Source organism: Psammomys obesus, unplaced genomic scaffold, assembly GCF_907164565.1.
Source record: "Psammomys obesus unplaced genomic scaffold, mPsaObe1.curated_primary_1811, whole genome shotgun sequence".
Classification (NCBI taxonomy): domain Eukaryota; kingdom Metazoa; phylum Chordata; class Mammalia; order Rodentia; family Muridae; genus Psammomys; species Psammomys obesus.
The window spans coordinates 1,942,352-1,965,350 of NW_026591643.1; the positions used below are offsets into that span (position 1 = coordinate 1,942,352).

General features: G+C 39.8%; 1 protein-coding gene across 1 annotated transcript in view; it reads left to right on the forward strand.

The window, feature by feature from the left end:
* Positions 1-201: 201 nt before the first annotated feature.
* Positions 202-22,999, forward strand: part of Mtf2 (metal response element binding transcription factor 2) — a 30,187-nt gene continuing 7,389 nt past the window's right edge. Inside the window, exons 1-11 of the mRNA XM_055611710.1 lie at positions 202-221; positions 2,079-2,277; positions 2,391-2,472; positions 6,587-6,682; positions 6,909-7,009; positions 7,410-7,558; positions 11,634-11,729; positions 15,259-15,327; positions 16,131-16,254; positions 20,226-20,293; positions 22,513-22,683. Coding sequence (XP_055467685.1) covers positions 6,607-6,682; positions 6,909-7,009; positions 7,410-7,558; positions 11,634-11,729; positions 15,259-15,327; positions 16,131-16,254; positions 20,226-20,293; positions 22,513-22,683 — 854 coding nt within the window. The 5' untranslated portion in view covers positions 202-221; positions 2,079-2,277; positions 2,391-2,472; positions 6,587-6,606. The remainder of the gene's footprint in view (positions 222-2,078; positions 2,278-2,390; positions 2,473-6,586; positions 6,683-6,908; positions 7,010-7,409; positions 7,559-11,633; positions 11,730-15,258; positions 15,328-16,130; positions 16,255-20,225; positions 20,294-22,512; positions 22,684-22,999) is intronic.

The window sequence follows — 22,999 nt, forward strand, 5'->3', positions numbered from 1 at the left end:
GGACATCTGCTCATTATTTTTCATAGTTACACTATTCAGGTTTGCATTACTTACATAAGGATGCAAGAGCCTTGAAGTAACACTGGACTTACAGTGTTTTCTTGTTTCTTTAGGGTTAGACATACCTCAGGCTGGCCTTGAACTTGTCGAGCTGTGAGTGTATTGAGGGTGACTGAGCTTCTGATCTTCCTGCCTCCACCTCCCCAGTTCTGGGATGACAGGTGTGTGCTACTACACCTACCTGGCTTTCTTGTGTCTTGTTTTCGTCTGCGGGTCTGGGGATGAAACCACGGTCCACTCTACAACTGAGCTGCACCCCAGCTCGCTCTCAGTTTGAAGATTTTCTTTCTTTTTTAGTGTTTCTGTTTGCAGTTACTATATTTGTACATTTTTGAGTTTGTTGAATACATAGATTAATATTTTTCAGTAATTTAGGGGGAAGATATCAGCTCTTAAATTTGTTTTCGACTTTAAGATGTATTTTTTATGCCAGAACTAGGGACACATAAACATTTAATCCTTCCTCCTACCCCGCCCCCGCTATCACCATTTTGCTTCTTGTCTATGAATTTGACTGTTTTATTTATCTCATATAACCCGAATCAAGCAGTAATTGTCTGTTTTATCTGGATTGTTTTACATGGTATAACGTCTTCCAGTTTCCATGTTGTAGCATGGGTATGATTCCCAGAACTTGTGTTATTTTTGTTGTTGAAAACAGGTTTTATTTGTTCTTAGCTACTGAGACTTCCCCACCTTTACTTACTTACTTTCTTTCTCTCTCTCTCTCTCTCTTTCTTTCTTTCTTTTTGTTATTATGCTCTCTTACTCTCTGCAAAGTTTTACATATTCTTGGATGTTAACCAATGAAATGTCTAAATTAAAACAAGGAGCCCAAACACTGCTTTCCTTAAGAAAGTCGATGTTGGTGTTGGAGACGGGACTCAGTGTTTAAGAGCGCTGGCTGCTCTTCCAAGTCCTCATACTCAGAGGGTGGGTCCCAGCCATCTGAACCTGCAGTTCCTGGAGATCAGCACCCTTTCCTGGTCTCCTCTGTCACCAGCCACACATGTGGCGCACAGACAGATTCAGGCAAAGTGCTCATATTCATAAAATACATATCAAAAAAATTGATGGCATGCTATGCTGTTCTCAGTGTTATTAATATTTAGGTTATAATGATTTTATAGTTTATCAGTTAAGACTATTGTTTACAAAGTAAAATCTTATTCTTTTCACTTGATTGTGATTTTGTAAAACGTGAAATTTTCAATTTTAATTATATTGAATGTGCATGTGTTTGTGTGTGCATATGTACATATGTGTATATTGTATGTGTGTGTAGGTTAGAGGCCCACTTGCAGGAGTCTCTCTTTTTTTTTTTCTTCCTTGTGAGTGCTGGGAATGAAATTCAGGTTGTCAGGCTTAGTGGCTGGTTCCTTTATCTGATTTGGATTGCTGTACTCTCCCCTCCTCCAACCAGAGAAGTTTCTTAGTGATTCTCTGTATCGGGGTTGTTGCTGCCCTCCAGTGAGTGTGAACATGGTCATCTCCCCGAGAATCCATGTCTCTTAATTACATGTGGTCTAAGCCAAGAAGTTAAGGCTTCAATCTTCAAATGTTTTAATTTAAAGGCTAGGACCTAGTTGTGTAGCTCAAGTTGGCCTGGAATTTCCACGTAGCCTATGCTGGCCTGGAACTTTTCCTTCTGCTCAGCCTCACAAATACTGAGGTTCCAGGCTTTTTGAGGTAGTAACCCTAATGTGTTTCAGGGAAATGACTGCTGAACCCTGGCTTCACTTTAAGGGAGGCAAAAATTATGAATTATTGCTCTTGTTTTAAATCTACTTAGAGAGCACTTGCCATTTGAGTTAGTTGTTTTCTCACATTAGAGTTTTTATACCAAAGTTTTGGTTATCATATGAAATGTATGTTTTGCTTTGAACTCTTTTTCTGGGGGGCTGGTCTCAAACTCACAGAGATCCCCACCTGCCTCTGCCTCACAGGCATGTGCCACCACGGCCAGCTTGCTTTGAACTCTTACAAGTCTTATGTTTGGTATTTTATTTCTTGAACAGAGACTCTGCAGGAGCAGGTAACCCACTGGTCCAGAAGCGGTCTCCTTTACGTCGAAACCAAAAGACCCCAGCGTCGTTGACCAGGCTGTCTCCGCAGGATGGACACAAAGCCAAAAAGCCAGCATGTAAATTTGAAGAGGGTCAAGATGTCTTAGCTAGATGGTCAGATGGCTTGTTTTATCTTGGAACTATCAAAAAGGCAAGTTACCTTAATACATTTGTGCTGCACTTACAATAAACTTTTTAATGATTTAAAGTTTGACCTCATGCTTACAGTTTTAAGAGATTACTGAATTCTTCTCTATATCGCAGATAAACATTTTGAAACAGAGCTGCTTCATCATTTTTGAGGACAGTTCTAAATCCTGGGTTCTCTGGAAGGACATCCAAACAGGCAGGTGCTACTGTTTCTCTTGGACACGATTTATACTGAAACTTAGTTTTCTTCAGCATGGCATTTTCTAGTGCTAATGATGTTGAATACACTGTCTTTCTAGGACTCAGTAGCATGTATAAATAGAGGTTTAAAAGTTTATTCAATCAATATACAGAATTATTTTTCCTTGTTTGGTGAACAAAGCTCTCAATAGTTTAATTGAATTATTTTATACTGTTTCCTGTTACTATTCTATATGCTGAATCAATTTTTGCTTTTCTACTTTGTGGAGATTTTAATAGTTTTGACGTAAGTGTTTCTGTCTGTTCCTCCCACCACCCCTTGCTTCTTATCTGTCTGTCTGTCTGTCTATCTATCTATCTATCTATCTATCTATCTATCTATCTATCTATCTATCTATCCATCTATCCGTCCGTCCATTCATTCATTCAAGGCAAGGTTTCTCTGTGTAGCCCTGGCTGTCCTTGAACTCACAGACCTGCTGCCTCTGCTTCCCAAGTGCAGGGATTACAGGGAAATTGCACCATTGCCCTTTCCTCTCTGCCTTTTCTTTTTATCATCTCTTATTATATTTTGATACTTTATTTAATTTTAGTTTGTGTATATTACTGTGAAGGTGTCAGACTCCTTATAATTGGGGTTACAGAAGGTTGTGAGCTGCCATGTGGGTGCTGGGAATTGAATGTGGGTCCATTTGGAAGATCAGGCAGTGCTCTTAACCACTGAGCCATCTCTCCAACCCTTCTTTCTGACTTTTAATTCCTTCTTTCCTATTCTCCTTTTCTTTCATTCATCCATTCATGTATTTTAGATTTTTTGTATTATTTATATGAAAATTTGTCCCTATGTTTATGCACCATGTGCATGGCCTGATGACTGGAGGTTAGAAGAGGTGTCAGGTCCCCTGGAACTTGTTCCAGATGGTTTGTAAGCCACCATGTGGGTGCTGGGCACTCAGCCTGGGTTCTCTGCGAGAGCAGGTGCTGAGCTGTTTTTCCAGTCCCCTTAGTTTAAAGTGGTAGAAAAGGAGAAGTGGTATGCAGAGATGGAAAGCTGTAAAAGTTTGAGGTTCTGTCAAACCCGCTACCTTGTGGGTCAGATGAGTGATCAGTATTTGTGCCTCAGACTGCTCACTTACAGAGCATTTTCCTTTGGCATTTGGCTCTTTAGTTTTTAAATGTTTGTTTATGTATGTGTGTACATGCATACATACATACATACATGTGTCTGTGTGTGCCATGGTGCATGTGTGGAGAACGGTTGATAACGTGGCAGTTGAGTGTCTCTGCACTTTTTGTTTTGTTTTTTGAGACAGGGTCTCTGCATGTAGCTCTGGCTGTTCTGAACTCTCTTTGTAGATCAGGCTGGCCTGGAACTCACAAGATATCTGCCTGCTTCTGCCTCCCTATGCTCTGGGATTAAAGGCATGCGCCCTCCTGCCTGTCTTGATGGGTATTTTCAGATTTATTATTTCTTGACGTGTGTAATGGGTTTTGTGTGTTGAGGTAAGAAGCATGTGTTGGGTTTCATCCTCTATAAGCTTCTACCTGTTCATTTGAGGCAGGGTCTCTCCCTATGCTAGAAGCCAACAAGCTCCAGTGACCCTGCCTCTGCTTGTACCCATCCAAGATGGGTTTTAAGTTTTTGTGGGAATACCTGTGATTGCTGGGATCTGAACTTTTACACTTGTGGTTGAGGAACAAGTGTTCTTAACCTCTGAACCATCTCTCCTGTCCAGCATTTGGTATTGCTAAGATGAAAAAGCTAAGACTTTGTAGGTAGCATATTTTGTAGTAAGGAAGACCATAGGCAATTAAGCTACGCCAGGAATCTTGTAAAATTGATAGTAAAAAAGGTATGCTTGAATTTCACAAATAAAGATATTTTCCAGTTTTCTTAGGTTAGTTTCTTGAGATGTATACATACAGTTTATTGGATTAGTAAGTTCCTTTTCTGTAGACTTGTCTACTTCCTCCCCAGCCCACATGGAGAAGGTGGGAGTCATATCACGTACCTGCTCCTGGTGGAGTTTGAAACAACGCATTAAGCATGAGCTTCAACTCAGAATACTCTCTGACTATAGCCATAAGCCTGGATGCTATGGAACAGGTCCCAGTCGTTGTGCCAGGAAGCAAAATTTGGAATGGACAGAAGACCTAAAAAGATAATCAATAATACAATAAGCAGGCAAAATAATAGTTGGTAACTTCTCTGTTACTTATTTGTTATGTTATAGATAACATAATAATAAATTTGTTTTCTTGGAAAAGATGGATGGAATATACAGCTATTAGAAGTTATAATTTTGAAAACTGGCTGTGTGAAAATTGTTCTGTGGAAGAAATGTATTGGTGGAGAACATGGTCCCTGGCACATCTGGGTTTGGCGTCCAGTGTTAATGCTTTCTAACTGATTGGGGCTCTCACTTCTATGAATAGTTTCTTAGCATACTAAGTTGGTTGTGGAAGCTGCTGTGGCTCAGATCTGTAACTCTAGCACCTGAGACGCTGAGGCTGAAACAAGAGTTTCTGGGCTCCACGGTGAGTTCCAGGCTAGCTTTTACAAAACCATCAAAGCTAGTTTTTAATGACTATAACAGGATGCTTAGTTTATAGCCTAAAATTATAAGCATTTATTGTTTATATATAGATAATGTATATTATTTTTTTGCTATGTTGAAATAAGCAAGAGTGGACTGGAGAGATGGCTTAGAGGTTAAGAGCACTGACTGCTTTTCCAGAGGTCCTGAGTTTACTTCCCAGCAACCACATGGTGGCTCATAACCATCTATAATGAGATCTGATGCCCTCTTCTGACATGGAGATGTATGTGAAAATAGATATGGCTCATATACATAAAAATAAATGACAAATAAACATTAAAACAAGAAATAAGCAAGAGGGAGATATTAGAATTGATAATTGTTGAAATGGTACTATATTCAAATTATGGTCAAATTATGAAGGGTTTTTGTGTTTTGTTTTTGAGAGGTCTCACTGTGACGGGGTTTCATTGTGTAGCTCTAGTTGTTTTGGAACTCACTGTGCAGATCAGGCTGGCTTTGAGCCACACAGAGACCCACTTGCCTCTGCTTCCTGAGTGCTGGAAGTAAAAGCCTGTGCTACAGCACCTGGCCTTGAAGTGTCCCTCGTACCCCTCCAGACTAGGCTGGCCTCAAACTCACAGATTCACCATCCTCTGCCTCCTCAGTGCTGGGATTAAAGGCATGTGCTGATATACCATTACCATTCAGCCCTCTTGTTTTTAAAGAACAAAAGTGTTAAGGAACAGTGATTTCCTTCTTCCTTAGGTAACATATGAATGCTTGGCACTTCCATCTTGTTGTAGAATTTTGTTTGGGTATATTCGACATGTCTTTCTAGGCTTCAGCCATGAAATAATTGCTCCCCCGCCTCTGTTATAGTCAGTGAGAATAAAGAACTGCCCTTAAGTCCAGAAGGGAGCACATAACTTCCTTGCCTGTTCTCTGTAGTCTTTTGAGTGAATATGTGAACCTGAGCAGTTCTGCAGAGAAGTTTTAGTGTTAATAAATCTCTCCCAGTGTCTCAGTTTGGGTTCTATTGTAAAGAGACACCATGACCGGGACAACTCTTGTTAAAAAAAGCATTTAGTGGGGGCTCACTTACAGAAGTTTACTTGATTATTGGCATGCAGGCAGACATGGTGCTGGAGAGATCAGAGTTTCACATCTGGATCTGCAGGCAGCAGGCAGAGTAACACTGGGCCTGGCTTGAGCTTCTGAAACCTCAGAGTCCACCACTAGTGACACACTTCCTCAGACAGGGCTATACCAACTCCAGCAAGGCTGCACTTCCGGTGGTGCTGCCCAGTGTTAGTCCACAGGGCCGTTTTCATGACACCACGGTATTCCGCCTCCATCACCACTCATACTGTGTTTGAAATGACAACCCCTAGATATGTAGATAGCCATGCTAAGTTAGAAATGGGAGGAGCAGAGCAAGAGAACTGAGTGAAAAGTGTTGTGTGTGCAGTTGCTTGCTTTGGACATTTTGACAGTTAACGCACCCTGCCCAAATGACTACCCTGGGTCATTCCTCATGACTGTTTAATGTTACTTTACATCTTTCAGGAGCCACTGGGAGTGGGGAAATGGTCTGTACAATATGTCAAGAAGAGTATTCAGAAGCACCCAATGAAATGGTTATATGTGATAAGTGTGGTCAAGGTAAACATTTCTTTTTCTTAGTTTTATAGAATTGTTATTAAATACTGAATGAGCCTATTGAAGACTAGTTTAAATACTTGTCTTGCTAATTTGAAACTATATCATAAGATCTGTTCATTTATACTATAGAGAGTAATAAAACTAAAACTAGAATGCCTTCTTAAAATTACTTTCTGCAGTATTTTCTAATAAAATAGAATTTGCTTTATGCTTTTTTTATATTAAGGGTATCATCAGTTGTGTCATACACCTCATATTGATTCAAGTGTGATTGATTCAGATGAAAAATGGCTCTGTCGACAGTGTGTTTTTGCAACAACAACAAAGGTATCTTTTAAAGTATTTTGGGCTAAAGCCCTGAATGGAACTTGTAAGGCATTATCTTTGAAATGACTGTGTACATTGGAAAGTTTGTTCTGAATGAAATTAGCAGCTAATGCTGCTGGGTAGAACGAATTATATTACTTATGATCCTTAAATGGCTTGTATTTATTTTTGTGCTTTCTGATAGTAATGTGGGGATTAGGACAATAAATTGAAAGAAGACAACAAAATTAATATATTATTAATAGCTGATCAGACAGTAAAGTATCATAGAAATTCAGAATGGAAATTATTTCAGAAGTGTCAGACATTATAGAATAGTATAGTATAGAATTAAAAATTAGAAAATTTGGTTAAAAAATCTGACCTTCACCTTTTCCAATGTTTTCCCTCTAATCTGTAGAGGGGTGGTGCGCTTAAGAAAGGACCAAATGCCAAAGCATTGCAAGCCATGAAGCAGACATTACCCTATAGTGTGGCAGACCTTGAATGGGATGCAGGTCATAAAACCAATGTCCAGCAGTGTTACTGCTATTGTGGAGGCCCTGGAGAGTAAGTAAACACAGCTGTCTAATGTCCTTTGAAGTGATTTTTACTAATACATTATCTTGTTTTAAAAAAAAAAATCTTTTTCTGAAGCTCTCTTTTTCTTCTTGTTTGCAACATGGTCTCATTGTACATTTACTGCTGAATTGGCCTCAGATTCTTACGGCCTTGTTAAGTGCTAGGATTACAGGTGCTCACCACTGTGCTTGGGTTGTCTTACTGCTACTGATTGTGGTGTAGGAATGACAGTGAATTGCAAATGTCTGCAAGGATCAGTTAAAAAAACCTTGCTTCGAGGAAATAGCACTGCTGTTCTTTCCTCTCCTCCCAACTCTTCTTCCCACCTCATCGCTCTTGCTTATGCCAGATAAGCCATTAAATAAATCAGAGGGAAATGTGTGTTGTAGAGACCCACTTTGCCACTTTGGAGCATTATGTTGACTCTGTTCATGGGATGTCATGTTTAATGTGATTACACATTTAAAAAGTGGTACACGTTTACTATTATTTGAATGAGTAATTAAGAAGCGGGTTTTAGTTAAATGATAAAGTCCGGATGAGGCTTTTTTGGAGACTGATGAGAGTCTTGCCCAAATCCTAGTTTCTCTGTATATATACATATACATATACATATACATATACATATACATATACATATACATATACATATACATATACATATACATATACATATACATATACATATATTTTCAGAAGAAACTAACATGTAATTTTTCTAAGTATTTTACTGAAGAAATAGAATATCTGTACTAGAAACCTGTCCTGGTGTTTATGGTTGTTATTTTAATTTAAAATATTTTATATTATTTGAAATTATATATGTGGGTATGTCTGTATATTGATAATGTGCACATGAGTGCAGTGCCTACAGAAGCCAGAGAGGACATTGGATACTCTGGAACTTTCAGGCAGTTGTGAGCTGCCTCATGTGGGTGCTGGGAGCAGAGCTAGGAGCGCTGAGCCATCTCTCAGCTGCAGGTATCTTATCTTTAAATGATACTTGATAACTATGTGCAGTGTAGACAAGCAGAGTATTTGAACCTTAATAAGTGTGGGTGCATGAATGAGTTTTGTTTTGTTTAATATTTACGATTCCTATTGCTACAACAGCCATCAGTTATCATCCAGTAAGCTTGTAAAAGGAAATTATTTGATGTTGGCCTTTCTAGTAAACATTCTATTTTTAATTAGATTATGTAGTTTTATCCATCTTTGTTATTTCTTTCTTTGTTTGTTATATTATTTATTTATTTTTAGGCTTTTCAAGGCAGGGTTTCTCTGTGTAGCTCTAGCTATCCTGGGACATGCTGTAGGCAGGCTGGCCTTGAACTCATGAAGATCTGTCTGTCTCTGCCTCCTAAGTGCTAGGATTAAAGGCGTGCAATGCCACCACTTGTTTTCATCTTTGTTATTTAAATATTTTCCAAAAGATACCTTTTTATTATTCTGTTTATTACAATGAAAAAGTATTGTAATTTAACAAACTTGTTTAGCACAATTAGAAATAAAGACAGTGCCTCTATCAAACATAAAAACAACAGTGACAGTTTTGTCAGCAAAGATGTCTCGTAGATCCGCTAATAATTTTAATAAAGATAATAATAATAAATATTTGGAAAATTTGGACAAGATTTCTCAGTAGGTAAAGAAAGGTGGTGGGCAAGAGTATGAGTTTGGGGTGAGTTGAGTTCAGGTCCTCTTGCTCATAAAGGTAAACAGTTTACTGACCGAGGGGCATGTGTGCATATGCATGTGATACTTTCTCTTCTATTTTGAGACGGGCTCAATGTGTAGTAGCCCTGGCTGGCCCAGAGAAGGCAATGTAGCCCAGGGTGGCCTCACTGGGATTATGGGCATGATTAGCCTCATGTCAAAAAAAAGGCCTCTGCCAGGTTTTGAGGCAGATTACTTATTTTTTTAATTATTAAAAGCATGTGAACTGTGTCTGATACTGTAGCCACATTAAGCCTCTGAGTTTAAAGGAACACCTGGAATGTAACCAGTAATCATGGTCATTATAGCAGTTGTTTTGACTCTGCTTGTATAGCCAGTTGCTAGGCGAAAAGACATTTGGAAATGTCTTACTGTTTTCAGGTCAGGATATTATTGTGTCAGAACAGATTAGTGAGAAGAAAATATATTGACATGAAGATTCAGTTTTGGCAGCTTTTGCCTTATTCAGATCTATAGTTTGTAACACAACTGTTATAAACACTTTTTGCTTGATAGAGGCATTGCTTTGATTTCTAATCATGTTACATTTGTTAAATTGCTACACTTCGTTTTCATTATAGTAAACATATTAACAGAGATAAATATATACAAGGAAACATTCATAAGCAGAAATTTTTCTAGGACCATTTGGTATCTGGGCTAAACATTGGTACCTCTGAGTTTTTGTTTTGTGAGATCCAGAGAATTGATGTGAAAAAACAAAGTAGACAGCAGAAGTCTCAGAGGAGATGGGAAGGTGGCAGTAGGGGCTGAGAGTGCTTCCAGAGACCCTTACTTGGGTTCTCAGCAACCACACTGGGTGGCTCACAACCACCTGTGTGTACCTCTAGGTCTGGAGGAGCCAACACATTGCATTCAACATGTATATACCAGGCCTATAAATTTAAAAAAAGAGAGAGATGGCTTGTGATTAAGAGTGTGTGCTGCTCTGTAGAGGACCTGGGTTCATTCTTAGCAGCCACTGGCCTCTCACAACTGCCCTTTCCCAGTGCTGAGCAGTCTGGGCTCTTCTGGCCTCTGCAAAGCACTGCATGCACATGAGGCACGTGCAGAGAAGCCGGCACCCACGTGTACACATAAGTTTTAAAAATGGTTTTAAATTGCCAGCCTAGAGCCAGGCCTGGTGGCACATGTCTGTACTTTCCCTGACTGAGGAGGCTGAAGAAGCGTGAAGGCTTCAGTCTAGTACAGTGGCTCTCAACCTTCCTAATCCTGTGACCCTTTAATAAGGTCGTCATGTTGTGTGACCCCCAATCATAAAATTACCTTTGTTGCTATTTCATCTAGTTCTGCTGCTGTTAGAAATCATAATGTAAATAGCCAATATTTCTGATGAAATATTGATCCCTGAGAAAGGGTCCTTAGATCTCAAAATGCTTGCAACCCACAGGCTGACAACTGATTGGCTGGCCCAGGCATTTGAAGCTCACCTGTGTAGTAGGAAGAACCCAAGGCAAAAAACGACAAAATGGCCTTTTTTAAACAGTTGGGTGTGGTTGTGATGAAGAATTCAAAGCCAGCTGGGTGTGGGTGCACATCTTAGGCGGATCTCTCTGAGTTTGAGGCCAGCCCAGGCTTGTTACACAGAGAACCCTGTCTCAAAATTAACAGGTAAATGAGACTCAGTAAAATGAGAAGAGGCCTGAGAGTGTAGCTCAGCTGTGAGGGTGCTTGTCTGTCTGTCAGGCTTGCAGCTCTGGATTTCAGAACCCTGCATCCTCCTGATCTGGGTAAAGGCATTAATCTCAGTACTAGGGAGGTAGGAAGGAACCGGTTTTGAGGTCATTTTCAACTTGGGGCTGGCCTGGGATATGTGAGACCTTGTCTCAAAAAAACAAACAAAACTCCGAAAACAATACAACAAAACAAAGAAAACCAAACCCCTCCCCCCCAAAAATAAGAAGCACAAGGAGTGCTGTGTGGATGAGTGGCTCCTTGGTGGAGTGTGTGGTGACCTGGATTAAACATCACTGCAAAAGCAAACCTCATCTTACGGTTTGAGAGATCAAAGACATCAGTGACTTGAAATGTTAGTTAAGCTTAAGGAGCATCTACAGTTTCATGATTGAAGATACTGGTGAAGTAATTGATGTTATCAACCTTTTTTGGGGAAAAATTAGTACCAATTATAGCAGAATTATAATACTTTTTATCAGAGCTGTATTGGTTATATTTTTTAAAAAAGATCCTCTGCCTCATCATAGAAATTTAGCCTAATAGTGGTGGTGCATACCTGTAATCTCAGCACTGGAGAGGCTGGGAGGATTGTGAGTTGGAGGCCAGTCTTGGGCAGGGTAACGGTGTTAATTTCTATTTCTTTTGGTAGCTGGTATTTAAAGATGCTGCAGTGCTGTAGGTGTAAGCAGTGGTTCCACGAGGCTTGCGTGCAGTGCCTTCAGAAGCCAATGCTGTTTGGAGACAGGTGAGAGCGTTTGAGTTTTAATGATTGCTTTGTCACAGCTGCTTTGTAATTGTGGTTATTTTGCAGTTTCAGCTTTCTAAAAATAATTTTGACAATGATGTTTTAAAGGGATCAACTCAGGGAAAATACTGAATAGTAAACATGCTTTACATATGTTTTTCTATGCTTTTGAATATTATTTGAGAAAGCTTTTTAAAAAAATTAAAAAATTTTTATTCCCATTCCTCTCCAATCCCACCCCCTCTCCCCCTTCTCCTATGCCCCTCCCCCAGTCCACTGCTAGAGGAGGTCCTCCTCCCCTTCCATCTGACCCTAGTCTTATCAGGTCTCATCAGGACTGGCTGCATTGTATTCCTCTGTGGCCTGGTAACACTGCTCCCACTTCAGGTGGCCATGATCAAAGAGTCAGCCCATGAGTTCATGTCAGAGATGCCCCTGTTCCTATTATTGGGGAACCCTCTTGGATACTGAGCTTCAAGGGTTCTAGGTTATCTCCATGCATGTAGGACTCTTGTATTCTTATAGGCCTCTCCTTTAAGTCAGGGAAATTTTCTTCTGTGATTTTGTTGAAAATAAAATCGCCTTGGAGGAGAGAATCTTCTTTTTCCTGTATTCCTATTATTCTTACGTTTTGTCTTTTCATATTGTCTTGGAATTCTTGGATGGTCTGTGTCAGGAAATTTTTGGATTTAATATTTTCTTTGACGGATACATTGATTTCTTCTATTGTATCTTCCGCACCTGAGATTGTTTCTTCTATCTCTTCTAGTCTGCTGGTTATGCTTACCTCTGTAGTTCCTGTTTTCTTCTCTAAGTTCTTTTTCTCCATGATTTCCTCCATTTGTGTTGTCTTTAATTTCTCCAATTCTGTCTTCAGATCTTGAGCCGTTTTGTTGATTTTCTTCACCTGACTGTGTTTTCCTTCAATTTCTTCAGCTGTTTGTTTGAACAATTCTCTATTTCTGCCATTTCTTTCAGTGATTTAATTATTTCCTCTCTAAAGGCCACAAACTGTTTGCCCGCATCTTCCCATGTTTCTTTACAGATGGCCATACTCTGTCTTAATCGTCCTGTATTTCTTTATGGATGGCCATAATCTGTTTATCTTTATCTTCCTGTGTTTCTTTACGGATGGCTATAATCTGTTTGACTTTATCTTCTTCTAATTCTTTATGCATTTTATTTGTTTCCTCTATTATCCTCTTCATAAGCATAGATGTAAGGTCATCTTCTTGCATTTCAATTACGCTGGGGTGTCCAGGGCTGCTTGCCCCTGGATAACTGGGTTCTGGAGATGCCATATTGCTCTGCCTTTTGTTGGTTGAGCTTTACACTGGCCTCTACCTATTGGGCTATCTTAGGTGTTGGCTGCTAGTTTCTGGTGGTTCCTGGGATACTGTGATGGGGAAATCCCCTTGGCAGGAAGATGGTTTTTTCCTGAAGGAGGCCGCCTCAGCTTTTTGGGTATGGTCATTGAGTGGCTGGTGTTTCTCGGGAATTGCCACAGCTCACCTCAGGCGAATAGACCTGAGTGGTAACTGTGGTCTTAGTTTGGCAGGGGGGCTCTCCTCTCACCCTGAGTAGTCCTGGAGACAGCCGCCCTGCTGCTGGGTTTCCTGCTCTGAATTTAGGAGCTGCTGCTGTTCTACAGTTTTCCAGGCTCAGCCCTCCTGAAGAAACTGGGAGCCCCACGGTTTGGTCAGTTTAGTTATGGATAACTGGTTGCCCCTTGGAGCAGTATCTGGGGGTGGATCTCAGGGATCCAAGGCTTCTGTAGGACTGAGGTAGTTGTTCTGTGCCCAGTACCCAAGCTGTAATCAGTGCAGGTGAGCACAGCTCTCATGTGTTCAGCAGGAGGCGAGAGCCTGGAGCCTGTGGGAACCCAGAAACTTTTCCAGAGCTGGATGTCCTGAGGTTGGACCACATTCCCCCCCCCCCCCCCCCCACACACACACCATGGGGCTTCCTCCCAACAGGGAGACCCAGTCTGTGGTGTTTTTCGTCCACAGTTCAGTCTGGAGTGGACCGTCGAGCACACAGGCAAGTGGTGGCTCCAAGCTGGCGACTGGGCGTCTGCAGGGACCTGAGAACCTTTCCCAAGAACTTTTCCGTGTTAGTGTGTGTGTCTGTGTGTGTGTGTGTGGGGTCAGCTGAAAGCTCTAAGCTCAGACCTGCTGATTCCCTTGCTATGGGGTTTTCTCCCGACAGGGAAACTCAGTCTCTGGTGCCCTGGGGCCTACAGTTCTGTCTGGGATGGTGAGTCAGGTGCGCAGCAGGTCTCTGGGCTGGCGGCGGTGCCCGCTGGTCCCCCAGACCTTTTCCAGTGATTGAGTGGGTGACCTGAGGTCAGTCCCGTTTGCTTCCTTCCCTGTGGGGTTTTCTTGCGACTGGAAATCCCAGTCTCCAGTATTGTGAGGCTTACAGTTCATCCTGGGAAGGTGATCAGGACACACAGGCTGTGTCTCTGGGCTGGTGACCTCTGGTATGCCTGCTGGGGCCTGGGAACTGTTCTGGGTTTTAGCTGGGTGACCTGAGAATGGACCCAATTGCTTTCCACACCATGGGGTTTCCTCTCACCTGGGAATCACGGTCGCTGGTGTTTTAGGGCCCAGAGTTCAGTCTCTTGGTCGCTGTGCCGACATTGCTGTCCTGCTCCTCAGACGCAGTGACCTCCTGGCGCCACCATCTTGGATCCTCTTGAAAGCTTTTAAGTGTTGTCTCAGTGATTATATTTGTTTCTATCACTCCATAGCTCTCAAAACTATTCTCATCGGTAACCTTCCTTTCAAGAATCTGAAAGGAATCCTATGTTTGAGAATTGGGAAAAGCTATAGGATCCTGTTAACAATTTATATATTAAGTTTGAAAGCTTGTGAAAGCAGACATAGTTTGCTTTCTGTGTCAGGACATTAGGGCAGCACAATGAGCTCTTGGAAGAAAAAGTAAGAAATTATTAAAACCAGCTTCCTGATCTCTCAGCTTAAATCTTAGTTTTATGTAAGAACAGCTGTCTTTTTTACTTTGGTTTGCTTTTAAGTTTATTTTACAGATCATTTTGAGTTTATTTCACATTGAGTGAAATGGTGCTTTTAAAAAGCCAGGGATGGTGGCACACGCCTGTAATCCCAACACTCAGGGAGGCAGAGGCAGGTAGATTCCTGTGAGTTTGAGGCCAGACTGGTCTACAAAGTGAGTCCAGGACAGCCAAGACTACACAGAGAAACCCTGACTCGGAGGGCGAAAATTAGCTTATAAAAGCAGCCATCAAAGACTTTGAGGCACATGGCTATTATTGTGAATATTGGTGAATCTGTGTGAACTTTAGAATCCTGTGATTGTTAAAGACATTATCCCTTACTCCCACTTAGGAGTTTTAACCATTATTTGCTGTTAGTGTCATAACTGAAATTGCATTTCCGTTTCTGTATTAATCGTTACATTATAAAGCCTGTGTCTTTTGCGAAGTTGGCTGTAATGGTTATGTAGTCTGAATACTCAGTATGAAACTTTGTTTTTGTTTTTTTTTTAGGTTTTATACATTTATTTGCTCTGTCTGCAGTTCTGGACCAGAATACCTCAAACGTCTACCGTTACAGTGGTAAGCATGAACTCTTCTTTTTTTTAAAAAACTATCTTGTCATTTAAAACCTTCCATATGAAATGGAAATAAAATTTTGTTCTCTATACCTGGTTTTTATTTCTTTCAGTTATCTTCAAGGCTTATGCCTTATTCACCAGGACTATCCGTTTTATTGTTACGGATGAATAAGGCTGTTCATTATGGAAGGGTATAGATGTTACTTTCAGTTGTCCTTTACATTCTTAAGTACGTTTATGTTTTGACCTTTTATGCCTTCAAAGTATCACAAGCAGAGATAATATGACATTTTCTGCTTTGATGTAGTAATAACTTATTGAATATGTGAGAATTTTAGAGATCTAATAAAATGTGTATATATTTACAAAAATTTAAAAATCATTTTACAAATTAAAAAATATATACATTTTTATTGTGCTTTACGTATTTAAGAACAGGTATTGCCTTAACTCAGCCAGATGACACAGGCCCAGTAATGTACAGTCTGCTTTGTAGCTCCCTTGCAGTGAAACACAAAGATCTTAATTATAAATCATTTTTTACTGTAGCCAGATGTTTTAAAAAATGCATATAGAAGAAATTTGGGTATGTTTTAGTTTACAATTATTTCAGATAAGCTAGTGTTTTCCAGTTTCTTCAAATGTAGCAGCTTATCGTATTGTGCCTATGATTTAAATTATTGACTGCCTAGTCACCTAAGTATGTCACTTTGGTTTTATTATACTAGTTTTATAAAGAAATTGATTTCTTAACAATAATCAAAACCACTGTTTTCGTATATTTTGATTATTTTTGGATTTCAGGGTAGATATAGCACACCTATGCCTTTACAACCTAAGTGTTATTCACAAGAAGAAATACTTTGATTCTGAACTTGAGCTTATGACATACATTAATGAAAACTGGGATAGATTGCACCCTGGAGAGGTAGGTGGTCTCAGAGCTCCTTGATGTCTTTGTCTTGTTTTATGAAAAACAAAGGAGACACATGAACAAGCCAGACAACTGAAGTCTATTTATTTATTTAGTTTTGTGAGAGAAATCACTTTATATCAGAGCTATTATTGTCTTATTTTCTTGTCTTGGGAATTTTACACGTGGTGGAAACAAATTACTTAATTCTTCCATATTCTGAAGTGAGCTTCATTGTAGTTAAAGATAGAACTGTTAGAAGTATTCTTTTTAGTAGGTATATTTTGTATAATTTCTCTTCCTTTTTCAGTTTTCTGTAGGAAATCTTAGATGTATACCAGTGTTATCTTCCTTTTACATATCTTACATTTAAATAGCTCTGATTTCTAGGAATGCTGGGAACAGTGAGTATTAGAATAAGCAGTCACAGAGTGACGTCTCCTGACGGTATCTACCTATGCTGGTTTTGTAGTATACAAGTGGTTGTGGCGTAACACACCTCAGTCCCAGCTGAGGGTGACCGGAGCTGTAGAGGGTCGCTATGAGCTCAGGGCCAGCCTGGTCTACAGAGTAAGAATCTGTCTTAAGAAATAAAGTCAGGAAAAAGAGTTTGGAGCTATAAAATAACATAAAGTGGAAATTAAGCTTACTGGTTGATGCGAGGGGGAGGTTTCGCACACCTGTAATCCCAGCACTCATGGAGGCAGAGGCAGGCAAATCTTTGTGAGTCTGAGGCCAACCTGGTCTACAAAGTGAGTCCAGGACAACTAAGGCAACAGATAAACCCTGTCTTTAAGCTACCCCCACACACCAAAAAAAAAAAAAAAGTTAACTGGTTCTCTTATTTTTACTTTTTATTTAGAATTATTAAAATAGAGATTATTGGACTAGTGAGATTACTTAGTGGTAAGGTGCTGCTGGCCTGAGTTTGAGCTTTGTAAAGATGGAAGGAGAGAACGGATATAAGGTGCACATCATGTACTCGTGTGCAGACACAATAACAAGTGATGTTTAAATGTGGATAGTTAAGTAATATGTGGGGTTGTGTGCATCGTGGTTACACATGTACTCTTGTAAAATTGTGTCATTTATTGGAGATTTAGGAGCAGCTTCTGGGTGTATAGCTTTGGTGCTGGAGGTCATATTAATTAGAGTAGCAAAGGTATGGTGGGCTTTACAGTGTCACGGAGCAGCAGGAGCAGCACGATGGACACACATTTAGTTGGTACACCAGCTGTATAAGTCAGACCTTTCGCATTGTTTTGTTTTGTTTTTGAGACAGGTAGTCCTAAGCTGTTTTGGAACTCAATTATATAGGCCAGGGTTGCCTCAAACTCAGAGTTCCTCCTGTCTTTGCCCCTTGAGTGCTGGAATAAAAGATGTGGGCTACTCTGCCTGTTTTCAGACTTTTTATAACTATGTCCGAAGATAATAATAGCTTTTTAAATTTTTATTTATTTATTTTGGATACCACTTCACTGTATAGCCCTAGCTTGCCTAGAATTTTTTATGTAGACCAGTTTAGCCCCAAAACAGTGATCTTCCCCCTCTGCCTCCCAAGTGGTTGATAGGTTGATAGTCTTTGCTTGATAATGGATAGTTTTACATTTTCTTACATGGTTTTGTCCACCTTTGTGACTGTCTTATGTAGGAAGTTTACTTTAAAATACCCCTATGTTTCAGTATTTTTTGGGGGATAATAAAAACACTAATGTACTTAATATAACTATTAAATTTGAGACCACATTTGAAAGCTTAATGTTTTTAGTTGAAGTGTTGCTATTATATTAGATTGCTTTGAGGGGTTTAACATCAGATACTAATAAGTCTCTGCACATAGTACTGCCTTACTTTTGAATAGAAAGGTGGAGGAGGAACTTAGCGGATACTGTGGAGAAGATGGCTGGAGAACACGAATTTGAGTTAAATGTATTTTTTAGGTAAAATAGGAAGTTTGAATAACAGCAATATTTAGGACCTTGTATGTTATTTATTAATACTGCATAGGTGGAAAAAACTTTGGTTAAAGGGCATATTTTATTAAAGGAAGAATTATATTTTAAATACTAGCAGTTACATTTGTATAGAGATATATAAATAAGGCAACCTAGTACAGCCAGCATTGGCACCAAAAGTGTTGAAAGTATAAATCACTTGACTTCTGGTTCTGGTGTTCTTTCTAACCAGGAGAATTTGAGCAGTTCATTTTACTTTTGTCTGGCCTGCGGGCTGTGAGGTGCTTGGCTGTTAGGATGTCCATACAAGATTTGTCTTTTGAATATCCTTGGTTTATTTCCCCACCCTGTGGGCAGCAGTCAGTCAGTCAGAACATGCTGTGCAGGCTCTGATGAGGAGCCTAGTCTAGTGAAGAAGCTTTGCAGCTTGAACCTCGTCCACTGTGAAGTCTCTCAGCTGTGGCAGGCTGGGAGGACAGCACTGGTGGAGGCTGGAGGGCCAGGTGGGCATGGACAAGCTCAACAATGTGCTAGAAGTTCAGTGGTCACTGAAGTCAGGGACATACACAGGCCAGTCATAAAGTCCTTTTCCTCAAGCTAACCTATGGAGAGGCTTGAGGAGCCACATCTCAGGAAGACTCCAGTGCAGTCCTTGGGGCTCACAGCTTGGGGCTGGGTCACTAAGGGATCAGTGCCACCTTAAGGTCACCTTGTTAGCATATCAAGGCATCTTCTTGTGCTTGACTCCCTTCTGAGTCGTCTTGTGACTGCTTCTTCGATATGCTAGAGCTTAGGGGTGGGGTTGTTCCTGTCTTACAGGCACACACAAAGTGGTTTCACTTCTGTTCCTAACTGTGTAAGAGTTGGAATAATGACTTGGGAATCTGTCTTCTCCAACTTTCTTTTTGGCAGATTGAGTTCTCTCTCAGTTGTGTCCTTGGTCTTGGGAACTGTAACTGGTAAAGACCATGCTATTGTAAACTTAAAAGCCAACTATGATATTTTAATATTTGTGGCTTTAATTTAAATTGACACATACTTTATCAGTGGGGACCTACCTTTAAATTTTTGTTTTAGTTTTTTTTCCCCCCTCTTTTTTCTCCCTTCTTTGAGACAGGGTTTTTTTGTGTAGTCTTGCTGTCCTGGAACTTGTTCTGAGTTCAGTCTGGCCTTGAACTCACAGAGATCCACCTGCCTATGCTTTCCAAGTGCTGGGATCAAAGGTTTCCATCACCACTGCCATGTGAACGTATAGATTTTAAAAAGTGGTTTGTGGTAGGCTATGGAGGTGTACACCTTTAGTCCCAGCACTTGGGAGGCAGAGGCAGATGGATCTCTGAATTTGAAGCCAGTCTGGTCGACAAAGTGAGTTCCAGGATAGACCATACTACATAGAGAAACACTGTCTTGTAAAAGTTAATTTTTATTTGCCAGACTTAAGTGTTGTCTCACACAGTAGTTTTGCCCACACAGATCTAGAAGGTCTTGAGATGTGATCTCTTGCCAGAGTAGCCATGTTTTAAATTAAAATTCCTCTACAGTGTCTTTAAAAAAAAAAAAAAAAAAAAAAAAAAAGTGGTTTGTGAGGTTGAGCTGTTTGGGACCAACTAAAGTGTTTAATTGTGAAAATAACCCTTCTAGTGTTACAATGATTTTGTTGTTGTTATTGTAGAGTATTGAGGTATTTTTCCCTAGGTCGCAGAGCTATAAAAAAATTGAATGTAACTACTGATATGTCAGTTTTGTAGTTGTTATAGTATGCAGTTGCTCCATAAATACATTTATTTCATGTAATGAACTAACAAAATTAGTGTAATATTTAAACTTTTCTCTTGTAACTTAGAAAGTAATTCCTGAGAGGTTAAGTGGCGCTAGGTAGGTTGCGTAACTCACTGAGGACCCAGAATAGATGCTGGGTCTTCTCAACACCAGCTGGTACACTTTTCTTTGCGTGGTATATTTCTGTCTAGCACCTGCATATTGTTAATGAATGAAATTATAGTGCATTAAATTGTTTCTGATACTTCACAGCTGGCAGACACACCCAAATCTGAAAGATACGAGCATGTTCTGGAGGCATTAAATGATTACAAGACCATGTAAGTAGGTTTATTTTACATATCCCTGTGAGAGAGATAGTAAGTGTAAAGAATGAAAGCAGTAAGAATTGTGGGATTGGTGTATGATATTTTAAATGTTTTACTGTCCTGTTCTCGCAGTCAAAGTACAGCAAGGATTCTAGAAGGCTGGAGAAGGAAAGAATAATACTTCTGAGAATGTGGGGTTGAGAAACATACCAGTGTCCTGATGGGGGCGTTAGTCTGTTCTCTTAAAGTTGGATATTCAGTAATAACTTACTCTGTAATGCAAAATAGTGAAGAGAAAGTGAAATCTTGGTAGCTGGTGAGAGTATGCCAAAAAATGGAGTCTTGTATGGTGCACACCTGTGATCCCAGCACTCTGGGAGGCAGAGGCAGGCAGAGGCCAGCCTGGTCTACAAAGTGAGTCCAGGATAGCCAAGGCTACACACAGAAACCCCGTCTCAAAAAAAAAAAAAAAAAAAAAAAAAAAAAATTAGTTATTGCCATTAGTCAGTTACTGAGGAGTAGTAAGTATTAGTTATCTGGGTGGTCTTGGAGACTCCATTGATAAAATATATTCTTGTATGGACTACCCTCCCTTCTTTAAAAAAGCATTTCTTGAAACATTTTTATAAATAAAGACAGACTGTTAAATTGATTATAAAATTTTTGGTTTTGACAAGCTGCTGTTTTAAACTTGACAGTATTTTCTTACTAGATAATGTTTTAGTTACTTGTAACTAAATCTTTAAATTAGCTTGAAACAGTATAAGGTAATTGAGTGAATGTGCTGATAAAAATATTGTTTGAGTAAAATTTTTTTTTTCTTCAAGACGTTTCTCCGTGTAGCCTTGGGTGTCTTGGAATTTGCTCTGTAGACCAGCCTAGCCTTGAACTCACAGAGATCTGCCTGCTTCTGCCTCCCAAGTGCTGGGATTTAAGGCCTGTGCCACCATTGCCCAGCATAAATTCTTAATTCTGACTTTTTTTTTTAAACTTATTTTCTATGCATTGGTGTTTTACCTACATGTATGTTTGTGTGAGGGTGTCAGATATTGGAGATTCAGACAGTTGTGAGCTGCCATGTGGGTGCTGGGAATTGAACCCAGGTCCTCTGGAAGAGCAGCCAGTGCTCTTAACCACTGAGCCATCTCTCCAGTCCCATCTTTTTTTTTTCCCCCCAGTCCCATCTTAATTCCGTCTTAAAGTTTCAGAAATAGGTGTTATTGTTAATGATAGAAATGAGAGTTATACATTCTTAAAGGTATGTAAAAATGGAAAAACATTTTGGGCAACTGGCTGGTATAGGTTGTTATACCATGGAAATTTTTTTTATATATTGCCAGGACAACTCTAGTAGATTAAGGTATATGGAAGTGCTTGATTACAAAAATCCTAAAGACCAAAGGCAGGCATGGGGCGAGTGTGTTTTTCAGAGGCCTAAGCACATACTAACACTTTTTGGGTCTAAATTGGTTTCAACTCCATATCTGGCCTTCTGTATACTCATTTTATTTTCAGGGCCTTTAGTGATAGCCTCTTTTTTTAAAAAAGTTATCTCTGTTCAAATATTTATTTATTTTTCCGAGACAAGGCTTCTCTGTATAATTTTGGCTTTTCTGGACTCGCTTTGTAGACCAGGCTGGCCTCCAACTCACATAGATCTGCCTGGCTCTGTTGAGGTTTTTTTGTCCCATAAATATATTCCAAAATAGAGTTTATTGGGACTAAGTACTTCTTGCTTTATGAGATTGCATAATTAGAGACAGGGTATTTCTGATGTATGTGTTCAGGCTGGCCCACATTCATGGTTTAGAGCTAGAAGCAGTGGTTTTTTGTAATGTCCAGCCCTTGGGAAGTTGAGGCAGGAGAATCATGAGTTCAAGGCTAGTTTACCTTCCTAATGAGATTTGTCTCATAACGAAATAACCACAAAAACCTGAATTCAGAAAATCCTCTCAGTCTGGTGTCTGTCATCACACCTAATCTAGAGCCATGTTTGGAAGAAGGGGAGCATGGGCTTTTCTCTATCCTTGTCCTGTCCTTTCCACCATGATAGCCTGTAGATAAGACAGGCTGGCTCTGGGTTTGACTCAAGTAAATCAAGGGGAAAATACTTTTGTGGTACCTGGTATCTTTCCATGGATAAGGGCTATATTTGAAAGTTGTAAGTAGGGTCTTCCTGTGTGTGTGCAGTTTTTAAAGTTTTAGTTAATTTTTTTTAATTTTAAATTTAGGTTTATGTCTGGGAAAGAAATAAAGAAGAAGAAACATTTGTTTGGATTGCGAATTCGTGTTCCTCCTGTGCCACCAAATGTGGCGTTCAAAGCGGAGAAAGAGCCGGAAGGAACATCCCATGAATTTAAAATTAAAGGCAGAAAGGCATCCAAACCATTATCTGATTCAAGGTAAAAGTTCATGTGCTGTAGTTTTCTCTGGAGTTTATTTGTAACTAAACAGTGTGTTATAGGGTCGCATTAGAATATATGAAGGTGTGAGTGGCACAGTGACCTGGCTGATTCTGCCTCCATCCCAGCCTATAATTTTCTTTTTAGACAAGCTAAGAAAAGGTGTTGCCAGATGCTTTTTTGTTTATTTTAGGCCTTTGGCCTTCAAGAAATAGACAGCTGATTTAAGGAAATAACATAAAATATTTACATTTTTATTTGTTTGTTGGTTTACTTTTGTACTCATTCATCACCATCAGATGCCTTACTTTGTAAG